The sequence below is a fragment of the Ranitomeya variabilis genome, chromosome 2 (assembly GCF_051348905.1).
Source record: "Ranitomeya variabilis isolate aRanVar5 chromosome 2, aRanVar5.hap1, whole genome shotgun sequence".
Taxonomy (NCBI): Eukaryota; Metazoa; Chordata; class Amphibia; order Anura; family Dendrobatidae; genus Ranitomeya; species Ranitomeya variabilis.
The window spans coordinates 718141680-718163440 of NC_135233.1; the positions used below are offsets into that span (position 1 = coordinate 718141680).

The window sequence follows — 21761 nt, forward strand, 5'->3', positions numbered from 1 at the left end:
GAGTATAACAACACCTTAGACATTTTTAGGTGCTCCCTAAAAACACACCTGTTTAGGGTGGCCTACCATGTTCCCTAATCAAAGTCCTTTATGTATGTAGCTTATTGTCTACTTCTCTTAACATAATTTGCCATCAAACTTATCTGTACCCAAAAGGCTAATGCAGCCTTTATCTACCCACAATTTCTTCAAGATGGTTGTACCATCATTGTAAATAAGCACCTGTAAATTGTGTCTCCTCCACCTCATTGTAGATTGTAAGCTCAGAAGAGCAGAGTTATCATTATTTTTGTTTTAATTGTTTGATTATCTTAACCCCTTAGTGAAAGAGCCAATTTGGTACGAAGCCAATTTTTACAATTCTGACCACTGTCACTTTATGTGGTTATAGCTCTGGAACATATCAATGGATCCCACTGATTCTGAGATTGTTTTCGTGACATATTGTACTTCATGTTAGTGTAAAAGTTCTTCGATATGACTTACGTTTATTTGACATTTTTGCAATTTTAAAACTTAATTTTTGTTGCCTTAAATCAGAGAGTCATATCACACAAAATAGTTACTAAATAACATTTCTTACATGTCTACTTTACATCAGCACAATTTTGGAAACAATTTTTTGGTAGGATGTTGTAAGCGAATTTCTCATTTTTCCAACAAAATTTACAAAACCATTTTTTTGGGGACCACCTCACATTTGAAGTGAGTTTAGGGGTTCAATATAACAGAAAATACTCAAAAGTGACACTATTCTAAAAACTGCACGCCTTAAAGAGTGGAAAACCGCATTCAAGAAGTTTATTAACCCTTCATGTGCTTCACGAGAGCTAAAACAATGTGGAAGGAAAAAATGAACAATTTACTTTTTTCACAAAAATTTACTTTGGAGCCAAATTTTTTTCTATATCAGGAGAAAATGGATCACAAAATGTGTTGTGCAATTTCTCCTGAGTACGCGGATACCCATTATGTGGAGGAAAGTCACTGTTTGGGAGCATGGCAGGAATCAGAATGGAGGGGGCAACGTTTAACTTTTTGAACCCAAAATTAACTGGAATCAATGGCGGGCTCCAAGTCGTGTACCCCTTGATGTACCTAAATAGTGGAAATCCCCCAATTCTAACTCCAACATTAACACAGCCCTAATCACAACCCTAACCCTAACACACCCCCTAATTCTAATCACAACCCTAACCGTAACCTTAACCTCAACCCTAACCCCAACACCACCACCCTAACCCCAAGACAACAGTAACCGCAAAACAACCCTAACCCTATCCTCAACACTAACCCCTCCCTAAACCTTGCTCTAACCCCAAATCTAACCCCAGCTCTATCCCCAACTCTAACACTAGCCCCTACCCTAACTCTAACCCTAAATCCAACCCTAGCCCAACCCTAATCATAACCCAACCCTAACCCTAGCTCAAACCTCAACTCTAGCTCTAACCCCAAATTTAGCCCCAACCCTATCCCTAACGGAAAAATGGAAATAAATCCTTTTTTTATTTTATTATTTTTACCTAACTAAGTGGGTGATAAATTAGGGTTGGATTTACTATTTTTTTTTTATTTTGATCACTGTGATAGGGTCTATCACAGTGATTAAAATGAACCAATAGGAAAAATCTCTTATTGTTGTCTGGTGACGGCGGGCAGATCTCGGTGTGTGCACTGCACATGCGCCCCCCAATTTCTTCCCATAAGAAGACGCTGAGGGCCAGGGTACATAGCCGGGGGGACCGGGGGACATCCCAGTTAAAGGGGCAGCTCTGGGGACCCCATTTATCTCTCCTCTGATGTGCTAGATCATATTGCCGTTGTTCCATAAATAATGGTGATTGCAACACTGGGGTCGGTAAAAACCGACCCGAATCTTGTTCTCTGGGGTCTCAGCTACCCCCAGTAGCTAAGACCCCAGAGATTTTCTGATGCTGGGGGATGCTTTCCACTTATTTCTTAGTGCCGTTAAAAAGCGGCACTGAGGCTTAAGTACCCTTAAAATCAGCCGTTGAAAGCCATGTCGGCGGTCGTTAAGGGGTTAAACTTGGTTGCTTTTGAATGTTTAATATGAACTACTAACTTCTAAAGCTATGATTGACCAGCAGCACAGAGATGGATAAAGTACACTTCTCCTAAGAAGAATCTGTTACCACCCATGTGATTGAAGGGAAAATTTATATATAAACTTCTATGGCTCATATATCGGTAACAAGTGTACTATACAAAATAGAAAACAAAACTGTCACTCAGCACTTCAGTCCTTATCTCAGGATGTATCCAGGTTAAAACTAAAAAAATCATGAAAAGTTATCTTTATAAATTATTTACCAGAAATATTTGGACCAATTTAGAATAAATCACAAGACACTGTTTAAAGTTGTACATTCATTTTAAGTTTTTTGCGAAAATAACAGAACGCTAAGATGCCGTTTCTTCATTAAAATCCCACGTAATCTTTATTGGCAGATCTCCCATCTTCTCTTTGTACACTTTATCAAACATCTCACTCTGTGCCACCGTCATTATAGTTTTCCAGTCACCAACAATCCCTGGTAAAAAGAAGAGTAAATGCTGAGCCACTATTTTTATGGACAATGGGTAGTATAATTCATCAGAGTAAACTATGCTTTCTCCTTGCTAACATTTTATGGAATGGCTTCCAGTGGCAAGAGTTGTCTGGCAACATTATAGCCACTGCTCCCCATAAATATGTAAAATATGTATGCTCAGCCAGCAGTGATACCAGTAAGTATGGCACTTTCTTGTGTCTACATCAGATGTGTCAAACTGCATTCCTCGAGGGCCGCCAACAGGTCATGTTTCCAGGATTTCCTTGTATTGCACAGGTGATAATTTAATCACCTGCACAGAATGATTCCAGCACCTTGTGGAATGCTAAGGAAATCCTGAAAACATGACCTGTTGGCGGCCCTCGAGGAATGCAGTTTGACACCTCTGGTCTACATGACACAAAATTGCTTGTGGCTTATGTACAACACTGATAATGTCCAGAGCTTACATGCTAGATACAAACTTTTTTTTAAAATTTTATTTACACTTGTTGCTTCTTTTATCAATTTCAACAACCCCTTTACTTGTACTTTACCTTTACGTAGAAAACTTCCTTTATTTTTGTCTAAAACTTCATTTGAAATAAATGCATAATTAGCAAGAGGATCGAGTTTCATGTTCTTAAAAGTTGCTTTTTCCACCACAATGTCTATTGCTTTATCATCAAGCTTTATGTCCACAAATTTGCAGATTTTCAGAACAGCAAATCGAAGGTCCTAAAACAGACACAACCCCCCAATATCGTTACATAAATATTAAGCCATCAAGTAATCTGGTGCTATATGTATGTCATCAATAACATTTCAATAACATTTTGTGAGATTTACAGCAATTAGGTGCAAGCATAATGGCTTTAAGTGGCTATGATCCAATTTTATTAACTAGTGATTCTGATTTGCATTGTTTATGCGGAGGAAAGGTAATTTTTTGTGTTTAGATATAATCAATAAAATGAACACAGAATTTCCAATTTCCCTATTTTGCATCCTTTGTTTACAAGTGAATGATATATAACTGACAACCAGTAGACATGAATCTCTGGTGCTCACTTCCATGCAGTTCTGTGTTGTGCAGTTTGTCTCCCTGTGTTGAAAAATACAAAGACCCTAATTCATCATTTACATTTTTTTTTGCGGCAATTTTCTGTTTTATTTTGCAATATTCATTGCTCTCTACGTGTGCACAATGACGCTTAATGTCTTGTGCTGTAGCTGCCATGACCCGCTGGACGCAGTGCGCATGTGCCATATGCGCTACTTCTATTGGTCTACACAGACCATGTGACCCAGCATGTGACCGATCCGCAGGGCTACAGGAAGGTCCTTGTTGTACACCCTCACCGAATCCCCTTGAGAAAGCGATGTCTGGAACATGCGAAACACATGTTGGGGCCTTGCCATCTAGCTCAGGGTCACCCATCCATCTCTGGTAAGCTTTGCCCCGCTCCTATATTTGTTACCTGATTATATACGTTATACGTATTGGGACAGGTCTGACCAGGGTGTACTAATCGATACTATTGCGCATTTATTGCGCTATTTACCATGGATGATCATTCATGATCTATTATTCATGATGTATGAACCTTTTGTATGTGTTTGTCTATGCATCTCGTCACTTTATCCTAGGGCTATGCTATATTAATACTTTAGTAAAATTTCTACATGGTTTTACTACACTAATCAGATACTCCTTATTCTCCTATTTTCTAATAACTCTAAATATCTATACTGTATGTAGCTGAATAAATTACATTTTTTATAGACTGTAAAATGCCAGATGGACCGGTCTGGAATAGGACCGCATCAGCCCACAGAACATGTAATGGACTCAGATAGTGTTAACAGCTATGGCAAAGAAGAGAGCCATCAGATTCCTACTCCTTCACTCACACTAACATAACTTCAGTCTGCCTGAGGCCAGCATAATGCAGAAAACGTCAGGTAGATCGATGACATCACTTCACAGTATCACCTGTGTGGCACAAGACACTGCAATGGTGAAGGAGGAAGAAGAGAAAGAGGACATCACCGCTCGTCGTGGAAGCACAGTTAGGTGAATTTTGCTTTGCAGCGGGGCATTATTAGTACAGGGCAGCTATATTATTATGAGGATGCACAAGGGGCATTATTAATATATGATACTACATTATTATGAGGAGGCGCTAGGGGGCATTATTACTACACAGAGCTATCAATTGTGGACAAAGCCAGTGGAATACTAGAAGAAGACATTGGAGGCCTTACTACTAAAGGGGTGCTTTAGTATCATAAGGAGGCAATAGGAGCATAATTACTAAGAGAAGGCATGTGGGCTTTATAGTTACAGGGGGCTCAGGGGTGGACATATCATTGGTGCAACCTGTGCTCCCGCACAGAGGCCCAAGAAGTAAGGGGGTCCACTCCAAGGGGTACCTCCAAGGCAGGTGGAAATGTGCATTATGATGAACTATTGGGCTGCAAACATCTATATATATAATTGTCTAAGGGTTTTTCTGTCTGTCTTTCTGTCTGTCTGTCTTTCTGTCTGTCTGTCTGTCCTGGAAATCCCGCGTCTCTGATTGGTCGAGGCGGCCAGGGCACAGTATCGACGTAGATGTCATAATGGTTGCAATGGCGACGATGATGTCATAAAGGTTGTGTCGACCAATCAGCGACGGGCACAGTCTGCCGCGAATTCTGGAATCATCATTGTCCATATACTACGGGGACATGCATATTCTAGAATACCCGATGCATTAGAATCGGGCCACAATCTAGTCCTATATAATGTTCTTGCACAGTGGCCCTTTTATGTCTTGTGTCCGCCAGTAAGGAGGTTGTATTACTATGAGGAAGCACAAATGGGTCTTGTATTGCGATGATGAGGCATAGGGGGGAATCTTACTATATTAAGGCATAGAGAAGGGCACTATTACTACAGGTCCTTCTCAAAAAATTAGCATATAGTGTTAAATTTCATTATTTACCATAATGTAATGATTACAATTAAACTTTCATATATTATAGATTCATTATCCACCAACTGAAATTTGTCAGGTCTTTTATTGTTTTAATACTGATGATTTTGGCATACAACTCCTGAAAACCCAAAAAACCTGTCTCAATAAATTAGCATATTTCACCCGTCCAATCAAATAAAAGTGTTTTTTAATAACAAACAAAAAAACCATCAAATAATAATGTTCAGTTATGCACTCAATACTTGGTCGGGAATCCTTTGGCAGAAATGACTGCTTCAATGCGGCGTGGCATGGAGGCAATCAGCCTGTGACACTGCTGAGATGTTTTGGAGGCCCAGGATGCTTCAATAGCGGCCTTAAGCTCATCCAGAGTGTTGGGTCTTGCGTCTCTCAACTTTCTCTTCACAATATCCCACAGATTCTCTATGGGGTTCAGGTCAGGAGAGTTGGCAGGCCAATTGAGCACAGTAATACCATGGTCAGTAAACCATTTACCAGTGGTTTTGGCACTGTGAGCAGGTGCCAGGAAGCATGAAGTGCTCCAAAATCTCCTGATAGCTAGCTGCATTGACCCTGCCCTTGATGAAACACAGTGGACCAACACCAGCAGCTGACATGGCACCCCACACCACTGACTGTGGGTACTTGACACTGGACTTCAGGCATTTTGGCATTTCCTTCTCCCCAGTCTTCCTCCAGACTCTGGCACCTTGATTTCCGAATGACATGCAAAATTTGCTTTCATCAGAAAAAAGTACTTGGGACCACTTAGCAACAGTCCAGTGCTGCTTCTCTGTAGCCCAGGTCAGGCGCTTCTGCCGCTGTTTATGGTTCAAAAGTGGCTTTACCTGGGGAATGCGGCACCTGTAGCCCATTTCCTGCACACGCCTGTGCACGGTGGCTCTGGATGTTTCCACACCAGACTCAGTCCACTGCTTCCTCAGGTTCCCCAAGGTCTGGAATCGGTCCTTCTCCACAATCTTCCTCAGGGTCCGGTCACCTCTTCTCGTTGTACAGCGTTTTCTGCCACATTGTTTCCTTCCAACAGACTTACCATTGAGGTGCCTTGATACAGCACTCTGGGAACAGCCTATTTGTTGAGAAATTTCTTTCTGGGTCTTACCCTCTTGCTTGAGGGTGTCAATGATGGCCTTCTTGACATCTGTCAGGTCGCTAGTCTTACCCATGATGGGGGTTTTGAGTAATGAACCAGGCAGGGAGTTTTTAAAAGCCTCAGGTATCTTTTGCATGTGTTTAGAGTTAATTAGTTGATTCAGAAGATTAGGGTAATAGGTCGTTTAGAGAACCTTTTCTTGATATGCTAATTTATTGAGACAGGTTTTTTGGGTTTTCAGGAGTTGTATGCCAAAATCATCAGTATTAAAACAATAAAAGACCTGACAAATTTCAGTTGGTGGATAATGAATCTATAATATATGAAAGTTTAATTGTAATCATTACATTATGGTAAATAATGAAATTTAACACTATATGCTAATTTTTTGAGAAGGACCTGTATATGGAAACATAGAAGAGGGCACTGTTACTTTTTGTCGGCCCAGTGGGGTCAGTATAACAACATGAATGCACAGAGGGGATGTTTTTACTGTTTGGGGTACAAAAGGAGGGTACTAATAATGTGCAGGGCACAGAGATTGCAGTATTTCTCTTTAGGAAGCCATGCATAGTACTATGTGGTTTGTGTAGAGGTTGGAGAATGTAGGGATTATGCTGAAAAAGTAATGAGCCCATTATGTTCCATTTTCTACAGATGCATCTTGGGCGGAAGATGTGGACATGGTGGTCTGTGCCTAAGAGAAATAAAATGAAAAATTAACAAAAGCAAAAACAAAACTGTCTACAGTTATCTCAAGGGCTGACACACTGTAGATGCATCTGCTTTATTCTTATTTGCACAAGGAAAAATTAGAAACAATGGGATGAAACTGATTGGGAGGAGACACAGATTAAATATTAGAAACTTGTTGACAGTGAGGGTGATCAATGAATGGAACGTGCTTCCATGAGAGGTGGTGAGTTCTCCTTCAATGGAACCCTTCAAACAGAGGCTGGACAGACAGAATTTGGATGTTTCGCCCCAGCAGTTCGCCCCCAGCAGTTCACCCTGCGAAAAATCCTAGAATCGGACAGGCACCGAGCCGGTTTAGTGATTCCTGCACCGAGCAGGGGGTTGGACCAAATGACCCAGGAGGTTCCTTCCAACTCTACCATTCTATGAAGAATGTCACCAGTGTGTCACTAGATTTATCTGTGCAATTCACAGTACATATAGATGGTCTGCAGAGAACTGATTTAGAACTGCCATCTACCGTTATATGATCTCTGTATGATTGTAATATCATTCATAATACAATTGTCTTGAAGGGTTGTTCTCATTTTCTTTCTTTCAGAGGGCACTAGTGCTCTCTCTGCCTACTAACTCCCTGCTTGCCAGTGGGCAGTGTACTCCTCATAAATTACAATTTGGACCAGAGGCTTGGTTGCAATGTTGGTCTGAACTGTATCCATCCTGATGTTACAACAAGAAGCATCTTTGCTTTATACCAAAGAGCTTGAATGTATGCACTCTTTGTGCAGGAAACTGGCCAACCTTGATAGACACAGGGCTCGATAGTAACCTATAACCTAGTACAGGGGTAGACCCTACTGCTGGTGCAACCTGGGCCCGGAGGTGGAGGGAGCCCTTGCTGGCAGAGGAATACTGTCAGAGGCTCGGCTTTCTGTTGCTTCAGTATTCTGGTGCCGGCACTTTTAGATGTGTACAAGTGCCCCTGCAGCCTTCCCAGAATTGCAGCCACTGCAGGCTGTGTGTGGGTGTGTCTGCTTCAATCTGCCAGAGAGGAGAGCTGAGGTCAGCAGAGCCATGGGTCGGGCAGGAGGCATGCGACAGGGCTTCGTCTGATTCCCGCATCGGGTTTTGTTTTTGTGGAGACTTTATCTGAGGGACTGTGAGATTTAATGCACCATCTTAGGGCTCATACTCACTTGCACGAAACTTGGATGAGTCTCGCACGGCAATACCCGGCACTGCATCTAGCACAGAGGAGCGGAGCGTGCGGCTGCATGTATTGTTATGAGGCCGCACGCTCCGATCTGAGTGCCGGGTGCAGTGCCGGGTATTGCGGTGCAAGACTCATCCGAGTTGCTCGCAAGTGAGTATGAGCCCTTACACTTACATACAGATCAGGTCGCTCTGACAGTGGTTAATCGGCTCCAGTGTCCCCCAATCTGTATGGAATCTCAAGCTGCAGCAAAAAGTCCCAGTGATCCTCAGATAGAGACTGCAGACATCAAAATAGAAAATATAGTCACCCTGCAGTGTCTGACCCTGTGCCCGACCCCAGGAGGTCCTACATTATATATCAGATACACATTATAAAGTGTGAGGTCCTGCAGCCTGGTCAGTGTTCAATCAGTGCATATAACACTGTGTATGTGCACATAGTATAGTACATAACACCCAGTACACAGATTAGTATACAGCTCATATATAACCCTGGCAAAGTGCAGCAATCGGACCGAGACAGCCAAAGGCCTGAAAACACTGGTCCACAGGGTGCGCCATACAGCAGTCCTGCATCCAGATTTCACAGCTATCTGCATCTTCAAGATTCAGATAGTGGTGAATAGGGTTGAGCGAAACGGATCGGACAAATTCAAAAATCGCCAACTTTCGGCAAAGTCGGGTTTCATGAAACCCGACCCGATCCTAGTGTGGGATCGGCCATGCGGTCGGCGATCTTCGCGCCAAAGTCGCGTTTTGTATGACGCGTTCAGTGCCATTTCTCAGCCAATGAAGGTAGGACGCAGAGTGAGGGCAGCGTGATAGGTCTCGGTCCCCACCATCTTAGAGAAGGGCATGACATGATTGGCTTGCTTTCTGCGGCGTCACAGGGGTTATAAAGGGGCGTGCACGCCGACCGCCATCTTACTTCTGCCGATCTTAGCATAGGGAGAGGTTGCTTCAGCTTCGTCAGAAGAAGGGATATAGTTAGGGAGGGAAGATTAACCCCCAAACCGCTTGTGCTGTAGCCATTTCCACTGTCCAACACCACCTTTGTTTTGCAGGGACAGTGGAGGGTATATTTTTGTCAGCTCTGTAGCTTATTAGGCTGCCTTATAAGGCTCCCTGATAGCTGCATTGCTGTTTGCACGCTGCTGTGCAAACCAACTGCTTTTTTAAAAGCAAAAGTCCTGTTGCTCCTTTCTGCAGTTATCTTGTTTATTTGTCCACACTTTTGTGTGCAGCAGTCCTTTTTATTGCTGCCATACTTGTCCTGAGATCATAGTAGGGAGATTGAAATTGTACTACAGTCCTTGGATTTTTTCAGATATCTTCCAGCCACTTTCTGCCACTTACATTGTGTTGTGTTACACACTGGGCCTGAGTTGTGGTGCTGTCTCCCCCCAAAAAAAGGGAGATTCAAATTGTCACAAAGTGGATATACGTCAGTTCTGTTAGTTTGTCGTATATCAGCCAGCCACGTTCTGCCACTTACATTGTATTGTGTTATACACTGGGCCTGAGTTGCGGTGCAGTCTGCCCCCCAAAAAAGGGTGTTTCAAATTGTCACAAAGTGGAAATACGTCAGTTCTGTTAGGCTACTTTCACACTAGCGTTGGGCTCGGCCGACGCTAGTGTTGTATACGCCGCACAACGGGGATGCATTTTTCCAGCGCATCCGCCGCCCCAATGTGAGGTGCGGGGAGGTGGGGCGGAGTTCCTGCCACTCATGCACGGTCGGAAATGGCGGTCCGTCGGTCGCAAAAAACGTGACATGTAACGTTTTTTGCAGCCAACAATCCGCCACAACACGGCGCAACCATCGCACGACGGTTGCGACGTGTGTCAATGCGTCGCTAATGTTAGTCAATGGGAAAAAACGCATCCTGCAAGCACTTTTGCAGGATGCGTTTTTTTGCCAAAACGACGCATTGCGACGTATTGAAAAAAACACTAGTGTGAAAGTAGCCTTAGTTTGTCATATATCAGCCAGCCACATTCTGCCACTTACATTGTGTTGTGTTATACATTGGGCCTGAGTTGCGGTGCAGTCTCCCCCCAAAAAAAGGGTGTTTCAAATTGTCACAAAGTGGATATACGTCAGTTCTGTTAGTTTGTCATATATCAGCCAGCCACGTTCTGCCACGTACATTGTGTTGTGTTATACACTGGGCCTGAGTTGTGGTGCTGTCTCCCCCCCAAAAAAGGGAGATTCAAATTGTCACAAAGTGGATATACGTCAGTTCTGTTAGTTTGTCGTATATATCAGCCAGCCATGTTCTGCCACTTACATTGTGTTGTGTTATACACTGGGCCTGAGTTTGGGTTCTGTCTCCCCCCAAAAAAAGGGAGATTCAAATTGTCACAAAGTGGATATACGTCAGTTCTGTTAGTTTGTCGTATATATCAGCCAGCCATGTTCTGCCACTTACATTGTGTTGTGTTATACACTGGGCCTGAGTTGTGGTGCCGTCTCCCCCCCCAAAAAAGGGAGATTCAAATTGTCACAAAGTGGATATACGTCAGTTCTGTTAGTTTGTTGTATGTCAGCCAGCCACGTTCTGCCACTTACATTGTGTTGTGTTATACACTGGGCCAGAGTTTGGGTTCAGTATCCCAAAAAAAAGTGAGATTTAAATTCTCAGAAAGTGGATATACCTCATTCCTCTTAGTTTGTCGTATATCAGCCAGCCACTTGCTGCCACTCACATTGCGTTGTTTTATACACTGGGCCTGAGTTTGGGTTCAGTGTCCCCAAAAAAAAAGTGAGATTGAAATTCTCACACAGTGGATATACCTCAGTCCTCTTAGTTTGTCGTATATCAGCTAGCCATTCTGCTACTTCCATTGTGTTGTTTTATACACTGTGCCTGAGTTTTGGTTCAGTGTCCCAAAAAAAAAGTGAGATTGAAATTCTCACAAAGTAGATATACCTCAGTCCTCTTAGTTTGTCGTATACCAGCCAGCCACTTGCTGCCACTCACATTGCGTTGTTTTATACACTGGGCCTGAGTTTGGGTTCATTCTCCCCAAAATAAAAAGGGAGATTTAAATTCTCAACAAGTTTATATACACCTTCTACCTTGTTTTACAGTACCATATAATGGTTGTTATTTTGGTTATATTTTCCCAAAAATGAGGAAGTCTGGTGGAAGAGGCCGTGGGTGGTCGTTGCCAGCTGGTAATGATGGTGGTGGTGGTTTTGGAGCATCTGGTGGTAGTGGGAAAAGCAAAATAGCACCTAAGGCTGGAGGTGTTGAGCCAGCATCATCGTCTGGCTACACAAGGCCTCGAAGGCTTCCTTATCTGGGAGTAGGAAAACAAGTTTTAAAGCCGGAGCAGCAGGAAAAAGTTTTGGCTTTCATTGCTGACTCAGCCTCTAGCTCTTTCGCCTCCTCTTCAGAAAGTTCCAAATATAAAAGCAGCGAGTCGTCAGTGGATGCTCCTGGTCAGGAACAAGACGTTTCCTTGTGTCCTTCACCCAAACCAAAAGTGAAGGATGCGTCAGGCGACACTACAGGTTACTCCATGGAGCTCTTTACACATATCGTGCCTGGGTTAAAAAGGGAAATTGTTAACTGCCCATTACAAGATGAATCGGACATGGAGTGCACTGATGCACAGCCACAGCTAGACTATTATGCTGTTCCATTGACTCAGATCACTACATTGCCCTCGCAGTGTACTGAGCCAGAATCTGACCCTGATGAGACTATGGTGCCCCGTCCCGAACGCTATAGCACCTTACACGGTGACACAGAGGAAGGTGCACATGACATTGAAGAGGAGGTGATAGATGACCCAGTTGTTGACCCAGATTGGCAGCCATTGAGGGAAGAGGGTGCCGCTACCAGTAGCTCAGAAGCGGAGGAGGATGATCCGCAGCAGCCATCTACATCGCAACAGCTGTCTTCTGGCAGGCCCGTATCAGGCCAAAAACGTGTGTCAAAAACAAACAAAAACAGTTTTAGGACAGCATGGCCATCCGGTGAAAGTAGCACAGCATGCAATGCCTGAAAAGGTATTCGATAGTAGGAAGAGTGCAGTGTGGCAATTTTTTAACCAAGATCCGAATGATCAGTGCAAAGTTATCTGTAAGAAATGCTCAAAGACCTTTAGCAGAGGGAAGAATCTTCAAAATTTAAATACAACGTGCATGCGTAGACATTTAACCAGCATGCACTTGCAAGCCTGGACTAACTACCAAACGTCACGTACCGTTGGTGTACCTGCTCAGAATGAAGGTAGTCAGCAACGCTACATTGCTTCCCTCACTGTAATCCCACCGGTTAGGACAGCACCAGCAGCAAATGTGGCCAAAGCAGTCAGGGAATCACAAGGTTATTGGTAGGAAACACTGTATGTAGGCCAACATCAAGAATACCATTACCAACCCTCTCTCAATCTGCCATGTCCACCACCACCACCACCGCTAGTTCCACCATATGCATCTCTCCAGTACAGCTCACCCTACAAGAGACTCTCATTAGGAAAAGAAAGTACTCAACCTCTCATCCGCGTACACAGGGTTTGAACGCCCACATTGCTAGACTAATCTCGTTAGAGATGATGCCCTACCGGTTGGTTGAAAGCGAAGCTTTCAAAGACCTGATGGCCTATGCAGTACCACGCTATGGCCTACCCAGTCGGCACTTCTTTGCGAGAAAAGCCATCCCAGCCCTCCACCAGCATGTCAAAGACCGCATTGTCCATGCACTGAGGCAATCAGTCAGTGGAAAGGTGCACCTCACAACAGATGCATGGACCAGTAGGCATGGCCAGGGACGTTTACGTGTCCATCACGGCGCACTGGGTTAATGTGGTGGAGGCAGGGTCCACAGGGGACAGCCATAGTGGGACAGTTCTGCCTAGCCCACGGTCTAGGAAACAGTTGGCTGTAGGCGTTCACCACCCCTCCTCCTCCTCCTCCTCCAGAAGAGAAAGCTCGTCCACAGAGCGGTCACACGACCACTCCTTCTGCAGCTGCCAGTGTTGCACACAAGGTGTCTCATTATCGAACAGCTAGTGGTAAGCGTCAGCAGGCTGTGTTACAAATGAAGTGTTTGGGCGACAACAGACACACCGCAAAAGTACTGGCCGAGTACTTGCAGCAAGAAACTCAGTCATGGCTGGGCAGTGTACATCTTGAGGCAGGTAAGGTAGTCAGTGATAACGGAAGGAATTTTATGGCTGCCATAGCCCTTTCAGAACTGAAACACATACCTTGCCTGGCTCACACCTTGAACCTGGTGGTGCAGTGCTTCCTGAAAAATTATCCGGTGTTACCAGCCCTGCTCCTGAAGGTGTGAAGACTTTGCTCGCACATCCGCCGGTCGCCCGTACACTCCAGCCGTATGCTGAACCATCAGCGATCGCTGAATCTTCCCCAGCACCGCCTAATAATCGAAGTTGCAACAAGGTTTAACTCCACACTGCACATGCTTCAGAGGCTGTGTGAACAGAGGCGTGCTGTAATTTATTTGTGGGAGGATACACATGCACGGGCAGGCACTTGGATGGGAGACATGGAGTTGTCTGGTGTGCAGTGGTCGAAGCTACAAGACCTCTGTCAAGTCCTTCAGTGGTTTGAGGAATGCACACGGCTGGTAAGTGCAGACGACGCCATCATAAGCATGAGAATCCCACTAATGCGTCTGCTGATGCAAAGTTTGACGCACATTAAGGAGCAGGCGTCTGCAGCCGAGGAGGAAGGAAGCCTTGATGACAGTCAGCCATTGACTGCTCAGGGAACTCTCCTGGACGAGGTGGCGGACGAAGAGGAAGAGGAGGAGGATGATGGGGATGAATATTTATGGGAGGAGGATGCTTCTCAGGGGGCAATAGAAACTGGTGGCGTTGCAAGGTCAGGTACAGGGTTTTTGCGGGACACAAGTGATGTTGATTTGCAAGAAAGTGCTCCTCAACCCAGCACAAGCAGTGAATTCACACCTGGAACATTGGCCCACATGGCTGAGTATGCCTTGTGTATCCTAAAAAGGGACCCCCGCATTATCAAAATGATGACCGATGACGATTACTGGTTGGCCTGCCTCCTGGATCCACGATATAAAGGAAAATTACAAAATATCATGCCACATGAGAACCTTGAGCACATATTGGCTACCAAACAAGCAACTCTTGTAGACCGTTTGGTTCAGGCATTCCCAGCACACAGCGGCGGTGATGGTTCTCACACGAGCCGTAGGGGGCAACATGGCAGAGGTGTTAGAGGTGCACAAATCGAAGTGGCCTTGGACAGAGGGGTTTTATGACCAGGCTGTGGAGTGATTTTGCAATGACCGCTGACACGACAGGTACTGCTGCATCGATTCAAAGTGACAGGAGACAGCATTTTCCAGTATGGTTACAAACTACTTTTCCTCCCTCATTGATGTTCTCCCTCACAGGTCATTCCCCTTTGATTACTGGGCATCTAAAATAGACACCTGGCCTGAATTGGCATAATATGCATTACAGGAGCTCGCTTGCCCTGCTGCTAGTGTGCTATCCGAAAGAGTCTTCAGTGCTGCTGGTTCAATATTGACCCAAAAAAGGACACTTCTGACTACCTAAAATGTTGATCATCTAACCTTCATTAAAATGAACCAATCATGGATTTCAAATTATTTGGCCCTACCTTCCCCTGCTGACATGTAGCTTGCCTGAAAAATGTCTTGCTTTTGGCCTCCTCTTACTGACTTCTCCAATTCCTCCATTTGCAGCTGCTGAATGTCCATCATAGGCCATTTTTATACCTCCCTAAATGGGCTGACTCCCCCCACAGGGCCGTGGTCACCACCTGGCGCAAGCACCCGTGCGAGTGCCGTTTGCCTGGACAGGTGGGTGTGCCCACTCTTGGACGACGGCACTGGCACAGGGTCCCTCATAGTACAATGAAGTGTCTCTGATGGTGGTGGTGCACAACCAACGTCAGACACACCGTTGTAATTTGAGGGGCCCTGTGCCAGTACCGCCACCCATGAGAGAGTGTTCCCCCCCAGCTCGAACAGTGCTCTACCACATGCAATACTTACCTTTCCCTGCTCCACCACTGTGTAGTCTGTGCTGTTAAATCCTTCAATGGCACTGCCAATACAAATTTGTTGAAATGATAGATGATAGTTAAAATATACAGGGGCCCTGGCCTCCATTTAGACTAGTTAATACTTTGTGCCTACTGCAACTGTCTGCTACTCAGCAGAGGAGCCCACCCCTGTACTTAGCTATGCCACCTGTTTATTTATGAACAATTTTTTGGCAGAAATTTAGCCTACTTATTTGGGCCTGCTCACTGTGTCAGCCACTCCTTACAGTTGTCCTCTGCTGAACAAAGCAATGCCGCCTGGTTAGTCCTGTTACCAATTTTGAACTGCATTTAGCCTACTTACTTATTTGGGCCTACTCACTGTGTCAGCCTCTCCTTACAGTTGTCCTCCGCTGAACAAAGCAATGTCACCTGGTTAGTCCTGTTACCAATTTTGAACTGCATTTAGCCTACTTACTTATTTGGGCCTACTCACTGTGTCAGCCTCTCCTTACAGTTGTCCTCCGCTAAACAAAGCAATGCCTCCAGTTTAGTCCTGTTACCAATTTTGAACTGCATTTAGCCTACTTACTTATTTGGGCCTACTCACTGTGTCAGCCTCTCCTTACAGTTGTCCTCCGCTGAACAAAGCAATGCTGCCAGTTTAGTCCTGTTACCAATTTTGAACTGCATTTAGCCTACTTACTTATTTGGGCCTACTCACGGTGTCAGCCACTCCTTACAGTTGTCCTCCGCTGAACAAAGCAATGCCATCTAGTTAGTCCTGTTACCAATTTTGAACTGCATTTAGCCTACTTACTTATTTGGGCCTACTCACTGTGTCAGCCACTCCTTACAGTTGTCCTCCGCTGAATAAAGCAATGCCGCCAGTTTAGTCCTGTTACCAATTTTGAACTGCATTTAGCCTACTTACTTATTTGAACCTATTCACGGTGTCAGCCACTCCTTACAGTTGTCCTCCGCTGAACAAAGCAATGCCGCCTGGTTAGTCCTGTTACCAATTTTGAACTGCATTTAGCCTACTTACTTATTTGGGCCTACTCACTGTGTCAACCACTACTTCCAGTTTTCCTCCAGTAAACAAAGCAATGCTGCCTGTTTAGTCATGTTACCAATTTTGAACTGCATTTAGCCCACTTTATTATTTGGGCCTATATCTGTGTTTCCTCCTCATCCTGCCCATTGCCCAGCCACTGCTAGATGAGTCTGCTGGTACATTGACCCAGACCACTACATTCCCCTTGCACTCTACACAGCCAGAATCTGACCCTGCTGAAAGTCAGGTTCCCCTTCCCGCATACTATACCACCTTACACGGGGACAAAGAGGAAGGTGCAGATGAAAGTGCAGGTTCCTTCATCAGGTGGGGGGGCATACTTGTTGGCGACATCACTGGCACAGGGCCCCTCATAGTACGTAAAAGTGTCTCTGCCGGTGGGAGGCGCCACCCGCCGTCAAACACACCGCCGTACTATGAGGGGCCCTGTGCCAGTGCCAATGCCAACGAGTGGGCCCCCCCTGCTTGCTCAAGATCACAGCACTTGCAAAGTTGAAATACTTACCTCTCCCTGCTCCACCGCCGTGACGTATTCCGCGTTTCCTGGGCCCACGAAAATCTTGAGCCAGCCCTACCCCCCCACAACTTTAGCCAAATGACCCCCAGTTTTCAATGCCTAACTATTATTATAATAATAATAATAATTTTATTTATATTAAAGTAAATTAAGATTGACAAGCTTCAGTAATAAGAATTGATGTTTTTGGCATTAAAATGGGCACTGTAGGTGTTTTCCTGTCCTCCACTCACTGCCGCCTTTGATTCCCCATTGACTTGCATTGGGTTTCGTGTTTCGTGTTTCAGTCGGCCCCCGACTTTTCGCAATAATCGGCCGATTTCACCCGACCCGAATTTTGACAAAGTCGGGTTTCTCGAAACCTGACTCAATCAGAAAAAAGTAAAAGTTGCTCAACTCTAGTGGTGAATATAATGGTGGAGGACAGAACCACCAGCCCTTTCCACTAGTCACAGCGCGTGTGACTGACACAGCAGACATGATGACGATCGCTTCTGCTGTGTGGATAGTTAGTGCACACAGCAAAGACTGGAGCAGAGCGCTGGAGAAATGGGAGAGAGGCGAGAATGTGTTTTTTTTTTTAATAAGTGTATGGGATTTGTTCCTGTATATAGATGGCTATTTGATGGCTAATACTGTATACCATGGGCTATGTGGAGGCTCATGTATATAGGAGGCTATATGATGGCTCATACTGTATATAGAGAGCTATGTGAGGGATCATGTTTTATATAGGGGGCACTGTTAGGGCTCATGCTGTGTATAGGGGGTTCTGTGAAGGCTCACATTGTATATAGAGAGTTTTGTGAGGGCTCACGCTGAATATAGAGGGCTCTGTAAGGGTTCACATTGTATATAAGGGGAACTTTGAGGGCTCATGCTGTATATATATTGGGCTCTGTGATGGTTCAAGCTGTATATAGGGAGCTCTGTGAGAGCTCACGCTGTATATACGGGGCTCTGTGAGGGCTCACACTGTAGAGGATAGTGAGGGCTCAGGAAAGTTATGTGGGGGTTCATACTGTATATAGGAGGCTATGTAGGATCTCATACTTAATATAAGGAAGCAATGTGGGGGCACATATTGCATATAGGGAGAGGTCTGCGGGGGCTCTTCCTGTAGTACGTCTTTTACAGGATACTGTTGTATGGAATAGTGCAGTCTACTATGCTATTGCATATTTATATCTGTAGCATGCTACCATATACCAGAAATATAATGTAATACAGTATAATATATACACGGTCAGACTCTGCCGGCTCCAGCAGATAACACATAACCACAAGGAAGTGCTTTGCACACTTGCTGTCATGTGCCACCTAGAGCGTCAGATATGTCTGCAGTGTTCTATTCACTAACATAGCTCACACTAGTTGTCACCTGACTGCAAGTATGACTGCACTTTAACCAGCAAAACCGAATCCTAACAAAGATTATATAAATAGCTGAAGAGCTCAGCGTTGCCCGTGCATAGTAACTAACTGTGGTTTGTTATAGCAAATTATAATGATTATATTGCACATAAAACATTTCACATCATATATTCAACACTAGAGATTTGCAACACAAATTAACTAAATGATTACCTGTTATAATCTGGTGACCTTGGAGCCGCATGAAACTTTCTCTGGAGTCGGTGGAACCTGTACTGACCGCAAATCCTGAACTAACACCGCAACTAGAAGTAGCCGTGGGGTGTGCCTAACATTCCCTAGACACCTCAACACAGCCGGAGGACTAAATACCCCTATAGATGGAATTAGGAATGCTACCTTGCCTCAGAGCAGACCCCCAAAGGATAGGCAGCCCCCCACGAATAATGACTGTGAGTAGGAGAAGAATAGACACACGCAGGTAGAAAACAGGATTTAGCAAAAGAGGCCACTCTAGCTAAATAGGAAAGGATAGGAAAGATTACTAGGCGGTCAGTATTAAAACCCTTCCAAAAATATCCACAGCAGATAATACAAAAAGTTCCACAATCTAACTAAAGACATGGAATGTATATCTGCCACTCCAGAGAATCCAGCAAGACTGAGAAAATACTGACACAATCTAAGCTGGACAAGAAAACACAAAGAATAGCACTGAATTGTGAAGCACACAACATGTGTGCCACAGGGAAAAAAAACACCAGACACTTATCTTTGCTGATTTGGCAGAAAGGCAGGAGGAACCAGGCAGAGGTCCTACACCTCCCAACAACAATTGACAACTGGCAAGGACTAATTAATCCTGCACGCCTAAATACCCCAGTCAGAACTGCAATCAGCAGATACACCTGACCAGGACTGCAACTCAGGGGCAACTGCATTACCACCTACAACCACCGGAGGGAGCCCAAAAGCAGAATTCACAACAGTACCCCCCCCCTTGAGGAGGGGTCACCGAACCCTCACCAGAGCCCCCAGGCCGCTCAGGACGAGCCAGATGAAAAGCATGAACCAAATCAGCAGCATGGACATCAGAAGCAAAAACCCAAGAATTATCCTCCTGGCCATAACCCTTCCATTTGACAAGGTACTGAAAACGAGAATCCAAAATCTTCTCAACCACATACTCCAACTCCCCATCAACCAAAACAGGGGCCGGAGGATCAACAGAGGGAACAACGGGCACCACAATTTCTGCAATAAAGATATATGGAAGACATTATGGATAGCAAAAGAGGCCGGAAGCGCCAATCGAAAAGACACAGGATTAATAATCTCAGAAATCCTATAAGGACCAATAAACCGAGGCTTAAACTTAGGGGAAGAGACCTTCATAGGAACATGACGGGAAGACAATCAAACCAAATCCCCAACCCGAAGCTGGGAACCAACACACCGACGACGGTTAGCAAAACGTTGAGCCTCCTACTGAGACAACACCAAATTGTCCACCACATGAGCCCAAATCTGCTGCAACCTGTCAACCGCAGAATCCACACCAGGACAGTCAGAAGGCTCAACCTGCCCCGAAGAAAAACGAGGATGAAAACCAAAATTACAAAAAAAAAGGCGAAACCAAAGTAGCCGAACTAGCCCGATTATTAAGGGCAAACTCGGCCAATGGCAAAAAGGCCACCCAATCATCCTGATCGGCAGACACAAAGCATCTCAAATAAGTCTCCAAAGTCTGATTAGTTTGCTCGGTCTGGCCATTTGTCTGAGGATGAAATGCAGAAGAAAAAGACAAATCAATGCCCAGCCTAGCACAAAAGGCCCGCCAAAACCTTAGAACAAACTGGGAACCTCTGTCGGACACAATATTCTCCGAAATACCATGCAAACGAACCACATGCTGAAAAAACAACGGAACCAACTCTGAAGAGGAAGGCAATTTAGGCAAAGGCACCAAATGAACCATCTTAGAAAACCGGTCACAAACAACCCAGATAACCGACATCCTCTGGGAAACCAGGAGATCAGAAATAAAATCGATAGAAATATGCGTCCAGGGCCTCTCAGGGACCGGCAATGGCAAAGGTAACCCACTAGCACGGGAACAACAAGGCTTGGCCCGCGCACAAGTCCCACAGGACTGCACAAAAGAACGCACATCACGTGACAACGAAGGCCACCAAAAGGACCTACCAACCAAATCTCTGGTACCAAAAATACCAGGATGACCAGCCAACACAGAACAGTGAACCTCAGAAATCACTCTACTAGTCGATCTGTCAGGAACAAACAATTTCCCCACAGGACAGCGGTCAGGTCTATCAGCCTGAAATTCCTGAAGGTCACATCCATACATAGACTAAGTGTGAACAGGTGCTGAACCCAGAGTAACCAACTCATATATAATCAAATAAAAAAGGCAGCACACTGCAGCGCTAAGACATGCAAATGCAGCGCCCCAGAGTCCTGGTCGTTGCAGTACTGTGGCTCCGCCGCTAAGGGGAGCTATGGCACGTCTGATGGCACTGAAGGAGTTCATCTGATCAGGTATCACAGACACCAATACATTTCATAGTCGGGCCTCCGGGGGGAGCTAAGGGTTCTATTCACTAGGCCACTCCCCACCATAGTGGGTAAACTGGGGGTCAGGCAGGAAGTTAGAGGAGAAAGCTGACTGGGTTGGAACCAGGCAACACCTTGTGGCAGAGGGTGTTGTAGGGGAAGATACAGTAGGGTCTCTGTCAGGGGTGGGATCCTGACAGAGGCTTGGCAATTTGAGCGAACGTAACGGGAACGTGCCTGCTCAGGATAGCGGCGGTGCCCAAGGAAGGATCAGAAACGAGATAGATTGTGCTGAGTGAGAAACGAGATCAACGCAATAAGGAGAACACCAGTAGGAGTCGTGCTGTAAGACCGAGGCAACATCCTACTGAGGCGCACAACCGGTGGCCGGAACGCCGAGAGAGTATCTTAACATTCAGCTTCAAGCAGTACTCTAAACAGCGGCAGGGCAGTCAGTCTAAGGCGGGCTGTCTCACTTAAATCACCTATGCAGTCTTGGGGGGCAACTTGTGGAGAGGGGCGACTCTAGGGTCCCGGAAGAGCTCCGAGCCTACCCGTCAAACGGGTGCCGTCCCAACCAGAACATCAGGGAGGGACGGAGGATTAGCAGAACATCATCTAATCGAGTTG

The 21761-nt window shown here is 45.2% G+C and overlaps 1 protein-coding gene across 2 annotated transcripts in view; it reads right to left on the bottom strand.

The window, feature by feature from the left end:
• Nucleotides 1–2376: 2376 nt before the first annotated feature.
• Nucleotides 2377–21761, bottom strand: part of LOC143807687 (amine sulfotransferase-like) — a 182838-nt gene continuing 163453 nt past the window's right edge. For both annotated transcript variants that reach the window (XM_077289515.1, XM_077289516.1), the window contains exons 6-7: nt 3113–3293; nt 2377–2555 (exon numbers count right to left, since the gene is read on the bottom strand). In XM_077289515.1, the coding sequence (XP_077145630.1) occupies nt 2425–2555; nt 3113–3293 (312 nt within the window). In that variant the 3' untranslated portion in view covers nt 2377–2424. The remainder of the gene's footprint in view (nt 2556–3112; nt 3294–21761) is intronic.